Source organism: Protopterus annectens, chromosome 6.part1 (genome assembly GCF_019279795.1).
Source record: "Protopterus annectens isolate FY-2018-M chromosome 6.part1, PAN1.0, whole genome shotgun sequence".
Taxonomy (NCBI): Eukaryota; Metazoa; Chordata; order Ceratodontiformes; family Protopteridae; genus Protopterus; species Protopterus annectens.
The window spans coordinates 3,866,275-3,880,885 of NC_056738.1; the positions used below are offsets into that span (position 1 = coordinate 3,866,275).

The following is a 14,611-nucleotide window of genomic DNA, read 5'->3' on the forward strand; positions in this document are numbered from 1 at the left end:
ACGAAAACTGGTCAAGGAGGCTGCCAAGAGACCTACAGCAACACTGAAGGAGCTGCAGGAATTTCTGGCAAGTACTGGTTGTGTAATACATGTGACAACAATCTCCTGTATTCTCCATATGTCTGGGCTATGGAGTAGGGTTGCAAGATGGAAGCCATTTCTTACACAGGAAAAACATCCATGCCCGGCTAATATTAGCAAAACAATACATCAAGTCTCCCAAAAACATGTGGGAAAATGTGTTATGGTCTGATGAGACCAATGTTAAACTTTCTGGCCACAATTCCAAAAGGTAAGTTTGGCGCAACAACAACGACACTTCACATGGTGCTGGCAGTATTATGCTTTGGGGTTGCTTTTCTTCAGCTAGAACTAGGACTTTAGTCAAGATGGAGGGAATTATGAAGCATTCCAAATACCAGTCACTTTTGGCCCGAAACCTTCAGGCTAGAAAGCTGAAGATGAAGAGGAATTTCATCTTTCAACATGCCAATGACCCCAAGCATACATCTCAATCCACAAAAGAATGGCACTAGAAGAAAATTAAAGTTTTGGAATGGCCCAGCCAGAGCCCAGACCTAAATCCAATAGAAAGTCTGTGGGGTGACCTAAAGAGGGCCATGCACAAGAGATGCCTTCCCAATCTGACAGATTTGGAGAGTTTTTGTAAGGAAGAGTGGGCAAAGACTGTCAAGTCAAGATGTGCCATGCTGACAGACTCCTATCCAAGAAGAGTGAATGCTGTAATTAAATCAAAAGGTGCTTCAACAAAGTAGCATATTGTACATTATTTATTTTTTATATTTTTTCCCCTAAACAGATTTAAGCAGACACAAAAATAGCAACACTAGGTGAAACTCCACAAAACCAAAAATAAAAGTGTTCACTGTTACTGGCTATAAATGGAACTGTGGACCATAAAGACTCCCCTAAAAACATATGTAGACACCACATCTTCCCAAAATCTTTATTGTGATTAAGCACTTTCGTCCTGTTAAACAGGACTTCATCAGAATCGAATACCATTACAAATAATGCCTTTTTATACCCATAAGACTATACCAGTTAATTAAACAATAAAACAAACTCTGATCTCACACACTCTCACACTCACTCACTCCACCTTTGGTTTCTGTGACTAATGAATCCATTAATTCATCACTTGTTTTCTGTCATACAAAGAACTCTGCACGTTAAACTTATTTACATTACACTGTTAGTCACCTGCTGTTTCTAAACTTTTGAGCTTTGATATATTGCACTGTAATTATACAAGTGCTCTGTTCTAAGAACTGTACTACGATTACTTGTTTTTGCTGTATTCAAAGAACTGTAACCACATGTATTTTGCAGTAACTTCAACAACCTATTATGATTCTTATTACTGTGGAGATTTTTTCCACTGGCCTCCCCTCAAAAAGGATACTTTGTACAGTAAGCAAAACAATAACTAAGTAACTAACAAAAGATCCCACAGATGCCTGCCTGTAGAAGCCTTATTTATTTATTCTGACTTTTGTAACCTCAATTTTCCTGTCTATATCTCTGCAATTCAGCCTAAATTCTTGCATAAACCTGAATACATCAGTCCTTCTTGTCTCCTGGCTGCCCACAACAAGCACATTTTACTCTTCTGTGGACTCACATGACAACAACTTATCTATGGGTCTTTTGTAATGTCTGTTCTGCATTTCATGTGGAGAAGACTCCAAAAACATGGGTGGTATGAAAGGAGTGGTCTTCTATTGGCTGTAGCATTTCTTGATACCTAGTGACCTAACTTCCCCCATGCACCCCAGTAACATGTCTTACTCTCCCAGATATCTGCAGTCCTGTACGGTACTGTGCTGTGGACATAGCCTGTTAATATTAGAGATTATCTCACCTGTAACTATCTCTAACTTTCTGAACAACTATTAATCCCAAATGGAGTAACCTGCTGTAAGACCATTTCTAGGAGGATGTCATCATACATGTAATAACAGCTTTTAAGTTAAGTTGCTTGATTTTAGACATTTTTTGTTAACTTTTCAGACCCATTTATTTTTTTAACCCCCACCTCCTTGCAAATGCTTCTGTCATAGTAGATAAGGACCAATGTCAGTAAAAGTTTGCTTTCCTAAAAAGCTAAAGGACCTATGTAAAATACTTTTCAGATGATACAATTTGTTTTGAAAAATGTTTCTTTTTCTTTTCACTTGTACTTCAGCTATGCTAAAACTGTGACTGAGGGTTTGATGCTTCACTGCACAGGAGGATAAATTAACCACTTTGTCCTCTCCATTAAGGGAAGCCTTTATTAGATGTTGTATGATACTGAATCAGGACTTCTGACGTTCAAGAAAAAGCATGCTTGTGCATGACCTCAAGTGCTTTTTGTGACTGCCATTTACGTTAAATAGAATATGAGTAAATCTCATTGCTGCAAAACTGTCCTACCATCCTCCAAGTATTGCAACCTGTTTTGTAAAAATGGCTTTCAGCAGCCAATATTTAACCTTCCATTTCTCAGACTCCATTGCAACACTAGACAAAATCAAGAAAGGTACTTAGTACAATTCTAAAAGCTTGCAAATATGGACATAACACTAAAAGGACTGTTCAGGAGTTTTCTGGTTATTATGTTTCAGTGATAAAAACCTGCCTTGTAGCTTGAGTTGCTGCACTTACCTTAAATGGTACAGCTACTGGCTATGTCAGTCAACTAAATGCATTAGATGAATGACTGTAGAAGAAATGTTATTACATTTAATTTCAAATCTACACGAACAGATACAGTTTCTCTCAAGCAAAATATTAAAATATATAACCTTTTAGTTTTTTTATCTCTATGATATTTATCATCGTTATATATTGCAAGTCTAGTTGCTTATAATCTACTAGTGTACTTATTTGAATTTGTTCCTTTTAATTTTAAAAGTGCAGTAAATCCTGACTGAACACAAATAATGAGACAATGCAAGTTTCCTCTTCAGGTGACATACACAAACTGCCTTCTGGCAAACCTAGTTTTACATAAGGCATGAAAGCATTCTGTGAAAAGATGCATCGATCTGCTGACTTTTGCACTAGCTGAAAATAGCTTTACTTTTTCAGCTATTCTGTGTCTAACCCTTGTGATTCTCACAATAGGTACTATGTAATTATATATTGATTACTGCTGCTGCCAGCTAGGAATGGCAGGAAATGAGACGATACATCTCATTGGAGCAAATGAACCTACTGTCACTGTAGGGAGATGCTTACCTGTATACATATTCTGTAACAAAATAACAACTTGGCTAATAAACTCAAATTAAATATCCATCTGCCTTTCACATTGCAAAGATGTGAAAGAAGTGGTACAAGAGCACAGGATTTCTCTTTGTTATGTGTGGTGACAGAGCTAACAGGCATTGTTCTTTTTCCTGTGCACTGCTAAATTAAAGAAAAAGAATTGAAACCTGAGATGCCATTAAATACTGAAGCTTCTATACTAGTCAATTAAAGAGCTGTTTATTTTACTTACTGTCTGCTGAAGAAATAGGACTGTGATCCAAGTCTTTGTGACAGAGCTTGGCAGCACTGGTCTACATCTTCATACACCTAATATCAAATAAAAATGGAAAAAAGAGGTTAATTAAGCTCTAATGTTTTTGTTGTAAAAATCAAAGCATCTCAGAAATTCAGTAGGTTTTCATAAAAAGCTCCCTTTTTTAAATCCAGTTGTATAAAAAATTATACCACAGTCAGTAGTATATTTTGGGAAAGATACCCGAGCACGTGCAGTATTCAATGAAAATTAAGAAAGTCAGGATCACGCTAGAAATAAGATGTGCAGAGCTTCAAGACAGGTTCAAGCAACAGCTCATACATACTGTTGTGCTGACAGGCACCCCAGCCTACTTGGACCAAATGTCCACACAACTGGTTAGCTTGGAAATGCCCACAAAATAAACGTCAGCTATGCACATTACAGTGCATACACACACACACACACACACACACACACACGTGTATATACATATATATATATATATATATATATATATATATATATATATATATATATGTGTGTGTGTATATATATATATATATATATATATATATATATATATATATATATATATATATATACACATACACATATATACACACACACACACACACACACACACACATTTTCCTCTCATCTTCTTTAACCAAGCACAGAAGGAAGCACTCACAGACTTAAAAGTGAAGAATGAAGCACTGCAATTGGGTAATTAAAAGAGAATGCTTTATTAGGACTCTCTACTTCTACATGACACATTTAATCTGTAGTACCTCTCCAAGTTATGTGCGATTTTCAGGACACTGCTAAGCAGATACCACTGGAGAAGTTTCAGATGAAATCTGCAGAAACAGCCATCATGGATCATGATGGAGTATGGTACAGCATTTACTTCTTTATTTTGCTTACAGAAGTGGACTGGGTCATATGGAGTCCATTTTATCAATTACGTTGGTACATGAAAAATAAAGGCAATAACACAGTACAAAGAAAAATATAATGTTTTTGACGACAGGATAAAACATATTGTACACAGTGCCTACAAGTAAACAGGTAAATGGACAAATAAGATGATTTATGCACAATGTCATTATTTATTAGGTTCATAGGTTCATACTAGGCTATCTGCCCTAGGGCATTTACAAACCTAACCAGAGAGTGTTTGGCTTTCGCCACCCCTTGGAATGAGTTTATTGTGCCCTTTTTAAGGTTGTGTTTATTGTGCTTCTGTCTAGTAGTGACACAAAAGTGATCCCCGGGGTAAACCTATGATCTCCCATCCACTCGTCAAGATTTTTCTTGAAGAGAGTCAGTGAGGGGCTCTGCCTAACATGGACTGGGATTCTATTCCAGAGTGAAGGGAGCCTCTGGGTTATGAATCTGTCCCCTCCAGCATGTCCTATTTATTTCTGTGCTGAGGTTCAAGTCACTTGATTTGTATTTGTTGACTGAAATTGTCTGATGATACTGTGCAGCCCCATTTTGACATAATTCCAAGCATTTTGGTGTGTAGCCTTGCCAGCAGAACTTCCCTCACCTGGCACACAGTGTGCAATATTAATGCAGGAAGTACATACACTCTTGTTTCTGAGTACATACCCTTTGGCAGACATGTCTGCACTCTTTGCATACTGTTACCTGCCTGCTGCAAGCTCTCCTGAATCCACTAAAACAGCCAGGTAGTATAAAAGACCAATAACAAATCCCAAAGGTAGAGGGAGTTCTGGTCACTGAAACACATATACTGCTCTGAGATGTTGCCATTCTTCTCCCACTCCACACTTATTTCCTCTCCTTCCTGACGTGTTACAGTCCTGAGCAATCCACACATTTTTGTGCTTTCACTCCAGTCAACTTCCAGGTCTTCAGCATAGTCTCTATTAACCTTGCTTGCTTCTCTGACTGTTGCTTGTAGCTGATTGTGACCAACAGTGGTTTATGCTGTGGACCAACTGTTTCACTGGTGATGACTTTGCCATCTCTGATTTTACCTCAGTGCCTTTCCTTACTAGGAGGAAGTCTAACAGAGTTGCATGTTTGTCATTACTGTATGTGATCTTGTGACTGTCTCTCTTGCTGAACCATGTGTTGACCATAATTAAGCCTTTTGCCAGAAAGAAGTCTAGACTGGCCTCTTTATTCCTACTGCCCTACCCATGTGGATCCAGGCAGTCCTCAACCTGTTCTGTTTGCTTGGATATAAGCTGTAAGGTTCCACATTATTAATGACAATTCATGTTTTACTACTTTAACAGTAGCTCCTGCAGACGCTGCCTGAATACACTCTTTTCCCTCACTATCACAATCCTGTTGTAGGTGTAGATCATGAATGCTGCCCTATCCTTACAATGGAGTCATATAATCTTGAGTCTATCCCCCTGAGTAGTAGACTCTGGACTGCAAGGCAAGGAGCTATGCTGCACTCTCCTTCCATTTTGTCTTCTGGGTACACAGGATGCCCAGCCTCCTCCTTACCAACTTTTTTCCTGACATTAGGAAATCAAGCCTCTTCTTTACTGTTAAGAGGTCCTATGATCTTTCTCAATTTGCAGCCCATTTCTTCAAACTTTGAAGCAGTGAAGGAAACTGACAGACACCTCATTGCAATTTGGTGACAGTTCTGGTTTACTGAAGTAACTGCCACATACTTGTATGCCATACTTTGAATGCACCTTCTTGGAAAACTGCACCTCCAGAATAAGTACACATGATATGCATTTTGTGTTGTGACTGTGGGTATTACATGAAAAATAGCTTAACAACAACAGATACCAAAGCAATGAAAAAAAATGCATGAGTACTTAGGAAATTGAGAAGATTGCTTCAGAACTCTGTTACTTCTTTATATATAATGTCGTAAAGAAAGTTATTAAAATCTTAGAATTTTTGAGAGGGAAACGTTTGCTTGCCTTTGTTTGACAGGTAGGGTTATAAAAACCTAATAAACAAATAATAGGTCAGCAGATAAGGACTCCTGTGTCCAACAAGCTCACCCTTTACCCCAGTCAGATTACTTAAAAAAGACAGTAATAAAAAATAATGCTAAACATAACCTCAAGAGTCTGTATTTTCAGTTCAATGATGTTGGCAACATGGTGACTACAAAGATGCTTTTATTTCTAAGCCGATTTTCTCCCTGAAGACAACTTCAAAAGCTCATATAGTTACAGCTGTATCTAGCACAAAGCTCCCTAGACACCTGCCTTGGGCCCAGTGGTAACTGTTAATGCTGAAAGCATACCATCCATCACTCAGCCAACATTATTATACTTTTTTTCTTGTATGAGATAGTGACAGATGCACAATCATGCTGGTCGTTCCTAAGTTCAGTGTTCAACATGACTGTACACTGGCAGACTAGTGATGTTAACTGGAAAAAAGTGCCCCGGCTCTCACCCCAGTTCATCTCATCCCCCATGTTGATCCTGAATGCAGTAGTCAAACACACTTGCATGCTTTGGTATTTGATATCTGACTTTTCTCCAAGAGGAGGTAAGAAAGCAGTAACACATTTTTTTCTTTTTAACTTTAAATAAAGCAGAAATACTCTATAGTACTGGATTGTTGTTCTTACTGCCGATCTTTCAGTCAAGTCAGACTTCTTTGCTGTTTTGTATAAATCCTATCACAATTCTCACTCCCTCTTCATCCCTTTTAGAAGATGCTGTCCTACAACCCCTCCCCACATCAGACCAGGACAGACTAGACATTTCCATCATTCCTGTCGTAATCTGAAAATGATTTCATGCCTGATGATTTTTTTATAGGTGGTTAGCAGGCTATCGGCTCAAGAGCCATTTTAAGCCTGGCCAACCTTTCTCCAAATTTACCAAAATATTGTTGATGTGAATACTCCAAGGGATTTTACAGTTATGGTAAAAGCTTGTTCATATCAATCATTCACAGGCTACCCCTGTCCATTAGGGACACAGGCACCAAACCAGGGGTAAATTTGCAAATTCCCATCCATTGATCAAGATGAGTTTGAATAAGGTTAGGGATGAGCTTTGCTTCACATGACTGGCAAGCCTGTTCCAGAGAAGGGTTAATCTTTGAGACACACACCAGCTTGCTTGCTAGCACAGACCCTTTTGAACCAGTGATGAATTTAATCAGAGAAATAAGTTTCACAGTTTAACTAACTTCTTAAATGGTACCATACTTTTTAGCAGCAGCAGCAGAAGTGTGACTAGAATGGGAAGATGGCAGATTTCCTAGATACAGGGTGTTAGGTGGTGCACCGATCTCTGCCTCGTAAGAGCTGCCGATCAGGCATGCATGCAGGACTGCTACCAACATTCGTTTAAGCCACTGATATTGCAGCCATTTAAATTAAAGCATTTATATGCTAGAAGAAGCTCCTTGCTCATCCTGCCTGCAGTTTCTGATTCAGTGAAAAATCACCAAGATTACAGATGTACAGTCAGTCAATAATGGCAGTCATTAGAGTTTCATAGTTTTTATTGTTCAGAAAATGCATGTTTGTGCAACACCTGTTTTGTTATAAAAATTCTAAAGTAAATTAGAGTTATCTGCCTCTCATCTGTCCCTACTTTGCAGAACATCTCTGATTTTCCCTTGTTTTGTTGCCCTGTCACACTGAAAATTATTCATTTTCAGGTAAATCACTGAAAAATGAAGTCAGTCAATAATGTCAATCATTAGACATTTACAATTTCAATAAATAATTAAAAACAATGCCAATGAACCAGCGGTGGTGGTGCTGCGGTAGCGTTGTTGCCTCGCAGTAAGACGCTGTCCAGTTCGATTCTCAGTTAGAGCGTCTTCTGCGTGGAGACATACGTGAATGGGCGTACCTTCATTGAAGGTTGTACAGCAGGGCTGGCAACTCGGTACGTAAAAATCAACTGCCAATCATTAGCGGACCGGAGTTCCGCTGTGGCGACCCCTAACCGGGAAAAGCCGAAAGACACATTCAATTAAAAACAATGCCAATCATAGCTTCACAGTTCTTATTTTCAGGAAATGCATGTTGATGCAGTTATCTGTCACTCGGTCAACTTAACCGAAACACTAAAAGTGGAGGAATGTCCATATTCACCAAGGATATTCTCACCTCCAGGCTAGTTGCCCAACACAATGCATCTGAAATTCTCCAGGTGCAACTAACAATAGGTAAGACTGCAATCCAAATTGTAGCTTGCTACAGATTCCCCACCATGCCCCAGGATTCTCACTACACCTTTCTAAACATACTGGAAAATATTAAGATACAACCAAACACCCTATGATTTCAACTACCCTGCCATTAACTGGGAAAACTACTCGGGTACCAACACCTTTTCCCAACGGTTCTTGGAATTCATACATTCCAACACCCTGGATCAACTAATCCATTGTCCCACCAGGGGTTCCAATATCCTAGATCTGGTCATTACCAACATGGGAGATAGATGCTCCACACCAGTGGTCACCCCCTCATTAGTCAGGTCTGACCATAAGCTAATTACCCTGGAAATCCACATCCCACCCCCACCCCCCAGTAAGGAAACCTTCATAAAAAACTTCTCCAAAGCCAACTTCATGCTACTCAAGTCAGAAGTGACAAACTTCATGACACCCATGCAGACAGGAGCTGAAAGTTCAACTGCTGAATCTTACACTAAGGCACTGTACGAGCACATGCACTCGTGCATGAATCGTGCCATCCCAAATAGAACCAAGACGCTCTCCTCCAAAAACTGGAAGCCAATCTGGTGGTCCCTGCCATAAACAAACTATACAACAAAAGGAAGAAACTGTTGCAAAAAAGAGGAAAATCCAGGATGCAAAAAACTCCCTTACCAGCCTCAGTAAGAAGCTGAGATCCCTCATAAAATCCTCCAAAGCTAGTTACGAAAATAACATTGCCAAATATTCCAAAGACAACCACAAGGCATTCTATAGTTATGTCAAGAATCTAAATGGCAATGCTCAGATCTGCTCTGAGCTACAACAGAATGGCATTAAATATACTGATCCCAAGGATATTGCTAATATCCTGGCAGATCGATTTAGTGCCAACTTCACCACCCTCTCACCCCCTAAAGAGCCCATCTCAATACCAAAAGATTGCCAAATTCCGGTAATCACGGCCACACAGGTAGAAACTGCACTCTCCAAAGCTAAGAATACAGCATCCATGGGACCAGATGACATCTCGAGCTGTGTACTATATGAACTACAAAATGAACTGGCACCTCACCTAAGTGTCATGTTTAATCATAGCCTCACCTCAGGCTTTGTGCCCACTGAGTGGTGCACAGCTACAGCTATCCCACTCCACAAGGGGGGGATCCACCTTGGATCCTGGGAACTACCGTCCCATCAGTCTGACGAGCCTGACCTGCAAGGGCATGAAACGCATTATCATTGAACTTATAAACAAAGACATTAGCAACTTTCAAACACTGGACCCTACCCTGTTTGGATTCGTGAAGGGATGATCTTGTCTCCTGAACCTGACTGACTTCTTCAAATCAGTCTCCAGAGCTGTGGACAAGGGTAAGGTGGCCCACACAGCCTATCTGGACCTTGCCAAGGCCTTCGAGACCATCCCCACTCTGGAATCATAGATAAACTTACAAAGCTGGGCATAAATCCCTACGTCACTCGATGGGTGTCAACTGGCTTACTGACAGAACTCAGACTGTAAAAGTAGCCGACTCCAAATCCAGCTCCAGACAAGTGACAAGTGGAGTACCTCAGGGTTCAGTCCTGGGACCGCTCTTGTTTGGCATCTACTTCTCTGAAGTACAGGCCAACACTAAGGGGCTCTGGCTAACAAAAGTCGCAGATGACTGCAAACTAGGGGCCATTACTGAATCCCCAAATGATGTGGATATTCTACAAAAGGGCCTTACAGAAACAGATGCTTGGTGCTAAAGCTCAATGCCAAGAAATGTATAGTTATCCACTTTGGGAAAAAACATGTACACATGAATTACCACATAGGTGGCAGTACACTAAACACTGAAAGTGTGATGAGAGACTTAGGGATACAGGTGGACAGTGGTCTCACCTTCGATAACCACATCGCCACAACAGTCAGGAAATCCTTCTATGTGGCACACCTCATCACTAAGGGCTTTTCATCCAGAAAAAAGGAGGTCATTGTCCCACTGTACTCATCCCTCATTAGACCCATTATAGAGTACAATGCCCTGTTTGGCATGTACCTCACAAGACATCTGCAACAGCTGGAAAGGCCGTAGAAATACCTCACTAAAAGAATCACATGCCTAAAACAGATGCCCTATGCTGACTGTCTAAAAAACACTCCAGCTATACTCTGTGGCATATCGTCTACTCAGAGGCGATCTCTGCTTAACATACAAAGCCATGTCAAACCCTAAGCTGTTGGACATGTTCCACTTAAAGAAATCCTAATCCCTCAGAGTCACACACTCCAGGGATCTAAACCTTGTCATCACAATGAACAAAACATGCTGGAGGGATAGGTTCCTCACCCAGAGACTCTCCATACTCTGGAAAAGACTGCCCATACATGTTAAGCAGAGCCCCTCCTTGGCCCTCTTCAAAAGGAACCTTGACGGTTGGATGGGAGATAGGAAATTCACCCCAGGGATTAAGTCAGTCGCCCTGGTAGACAGGGGTCCAGGGAAGTAAATATTGTGAGAAGAAATATCCAGGGAATTGTTATGGCTAGGCTTATATAGGCCCTAGGGCCGATAGCTTAGTACCAACTTATAAACCTATGAGTGAATTAATGTTGTCTGGCACTTATCCCAGATGATTAATGCTTTGAGCCTTTAATGATCTGTTGCCTTTATTCAACTGTACAATGCTTGATTTCTTCTACCTGCCTTTGTGAAAACTGACACTTTGTCCAGCTGGTTTACATGGGGTAACAAATAAGCTAAAGTAAACTACAAATTGTACTTCCTTATACCTTTGTCACCCCTTATTTTTGACTTTCTCCATGACATTTGAGCAAAGAAGTTAAGATGTATTTTGGTTTGTTCCTTGTAAAATCTGTGGCTTTCTGGCAAATTGTTGCTGACTGCAGTCACTAAATAAGGACATGCATGTGAGTTTCAGATTTTATACCCTTCATAAAATGCTTGCTAATCCAGATTGATTTCCTAGTTTTGTTGTCTGTTGACAGTGTGTTTATCTGGTTTTGAATAAACTGGACAACATGAAGTCTGGATTTAATGTTAATAATTTAACTGAATAAATGTTGACTAACTTTTTTTTTTTTTTTTTGCAGCCACATGACTTTGAAATGGACTGCGTTGGACTACAAAAGGTTTTTTTTCTGGCACTCTGTGCAGATACGTAAGGCTATGAGCGGCTTCTTGTAGTGCAGGGTTTGATTCCCTCAGTCTTCATTTGAGTATTGTATGATTCTGACCACGTCACCTCTCCAGACCTGGATGTCTTGGGAAAAGGGACACTTGCATTGGGCTGTCCAAGGCACTTAGCAAATGCATTAAACATTGTATTTTTAATCCCTACAACCTTCATGTAAGATGCTTATTAGTGCTTTATTATCCACTACTTGACTATGAATCCTGGCAAATTTCCTGAAATGTAGTGACTTGCCAGATTGTACTTTACTGCCTGTTCAGACCACAGCATAACCCTGTCAACAGCTTTCTATTCACAGATTTATAGGTATTCCATTTAGAGGTTGAATCCTATCACCTTAAACAGGTGGTAAGACACAGGGCAATTACTGAAGTGAATGAAGGTATACTGGCAAAACAGTGGGGAAAGAGAACATCTATGATTATGAAATGGATTTATTTCAGGTGCAGACTCAGGTAAGTCATTACTGGATTAGGAACAAGGAGGCATGATGATGCTTTATGAAAGACACAGAATTAGAACAGTGGACCTTGAATTTATAAAGGGAATATAAATGGTGACGAAAGATGAAAACAAACCTTCTGCACATCCAGATGACTTTTTGTAAATAAGGGTTAAGGCTATAAACACAGACATGGCCAAGACCAAATAAGCTTATCTCCAAGAATGTGCCTCTGTAAAACATGATATTGCCCAAGTTCTTGGAAAACAGGCTTAATGAAAGATGCCAGGAGTAAACTGTCAGTTTACTGAAAAAATATCAAGGGTGGCTTATGCTATAGGTAAAAAGAAATTATTACCATCATCATGTGCATGTATTATCAGACTTCTAGGATACGGATATCAACCTGCACAAAAAAAACATATTTCTGCCCATTGCTTACAGATACTTGCTTCTCCTCAACTCCTGGTGCTATGCCTTACATATTAACAAACCTCAGGTGTTCAGGAAAGAATACCAAGCAACTGAAGCTCTGAAAGATGGTGATAACCCTGGGCCAGATGGGGTACCAACAGAATATTTATAAGTTATAAACACATACTACATCTTTACTAATGTTATACCGTGCCAGTCTAGACTGGGAAGGTATTTCAAGTGGGATTTTCCCCCACTTCCTGCAATGTGCTAACAAATCATCAGAGCTTAGTTTTAGTCCAATTCTCTCATTCACAGAGATGAAAAAATTTATAAGAATTCTGCAGCACTTTCTCAAAACTGGGCCCTTCATGACTTGATGTAAGATTCAGTACATCATCCCCCTGGTCCAGGTCATTAGAAATAATCAAATCTCACACTTTTCTTTCTCTCTGTAAAGTAGGACACCATTCATGAATGCCCCTTCACCTTGCTTCTTTTCAGTATAGCCACTGATTTTTTTTATCGATCTTTTTATTCTATGAGTAAGTCAATGCCATAAGCAGTGTGGTATTCTGGTGATATTTTCTCCAATTTTGGCTTTCGCTCAGAAATAAGCAAAATTACTTCAGTTTGTTTCACGGTTAATCCATACATGAATCGGATGAAGATATTCATTCTCCTTCTTTAGACTCCTTACCCTTTTACCTCAAACCACTATTAAAATTTAAACTTGAAATGTTCACGGACTTCAAGAAACCCTGAATTTTGGCATAAGCTTCCTAAGCACCCACTTCTTCATAAGTTTTTTTGGCTTCTTTAAATGTCTACTGAAAGACTACTCTATGAAAAGCACAACATTTTTGCTAACTTGAAAATGCACTAGTATTTTTGCATTCCTTCATATTAACATTTAAATAGAAAATGAAAACTTAAAACATACAACCATCAAATGACTTACGTGCTGGGAGATATGGAGGCACAAAACCAACAATTTCAAAAACAATTTGCTTTGATAGGCAAACCCAAACATTTCTGACAGGAAGTAAATCTTCCCACAGGCCAAAATTCACAAATCCTACCTCCTCCCCTATTCGATTTCTCAAAGCCAACTCTCAACTTATGACGTTTTCAAGGAATTCATCCACCCCCCTAGCACTGCAACCTCTACTTCTCTCCCCAACTCACCAGGCCCCTCTGCTTTATCCCCCCCCTCTTGTTAAAAAAAACATACTCAAAAAGACCTTGACACCCTACTAAGAAAACATACTACTGGATGCACCATCTGGTGCAGGCAACTTAGCGTCTTGGTTTATATCACTCTGCAAAGACTTCCTTACCACATCTCTCCTGCATAATTGTATATATTTACTACTATAAGAAAAGTAATATTATCTTGCCTTCTTACTATTTGTAATGTCTAGTTGATTCTGTAGATATCTACAAATCAGTGATCAGAAACTACATTTTCTATCAGTACTTATATAGTCATAAATAACTTGTGTACATTTGTGATTATGACCTTTGTGGTACCAGTGAAGATGTTCTTCAAACTCAGTTTAAACAAGCAAACAAACTCAAATAAAGGTACTCACTTTTGTAGTTAAGGTCACCTTCAGAAAATTAGAAACCTGGAAGCCTAGTTGTACATTATGAAAAACAAAGTTTGCATTGTTTAAGTATTAATTTAAAGTAACAATTCTGTGTAGACTGTGTACAGCACATGTGATGTTCCTAATTCAGCTCTACTGGGGCCTCATGATGTTGACCATAATGGATAATCTGTTTTTACAAGTAAGCATGGAAGCAAGAAGACATGCTGCAAACTTTGGTTAATTCTTTGACTTTTTCCTTAATTCTAGGATTGTGTGGAATTGTCATCTAAAGAT

General features: G+C 39.4%; 1 protein-coding gene across 1 annotated transcript in view; it reads right to left on the bottom strand.

Moving 5' to 3' along the window:
* MTX2 (metaxin 2) overlaps positions 1-14,611 on the bottom strand; it is an 802,678-nt gene that overhangs the window by 44,380 nt on the left and 743,687 nt on the right. The window contains exon 9 of the mRNA XM_044075432.1: positions 3,509-3,585. Coding sequence (XP_043931367.1) covers positions 3,509-3,585 — 77 coding nt within the window. The remainder of the gene's footprint in view (positions 1-3,508; positions 3,586-14,611) is intronic.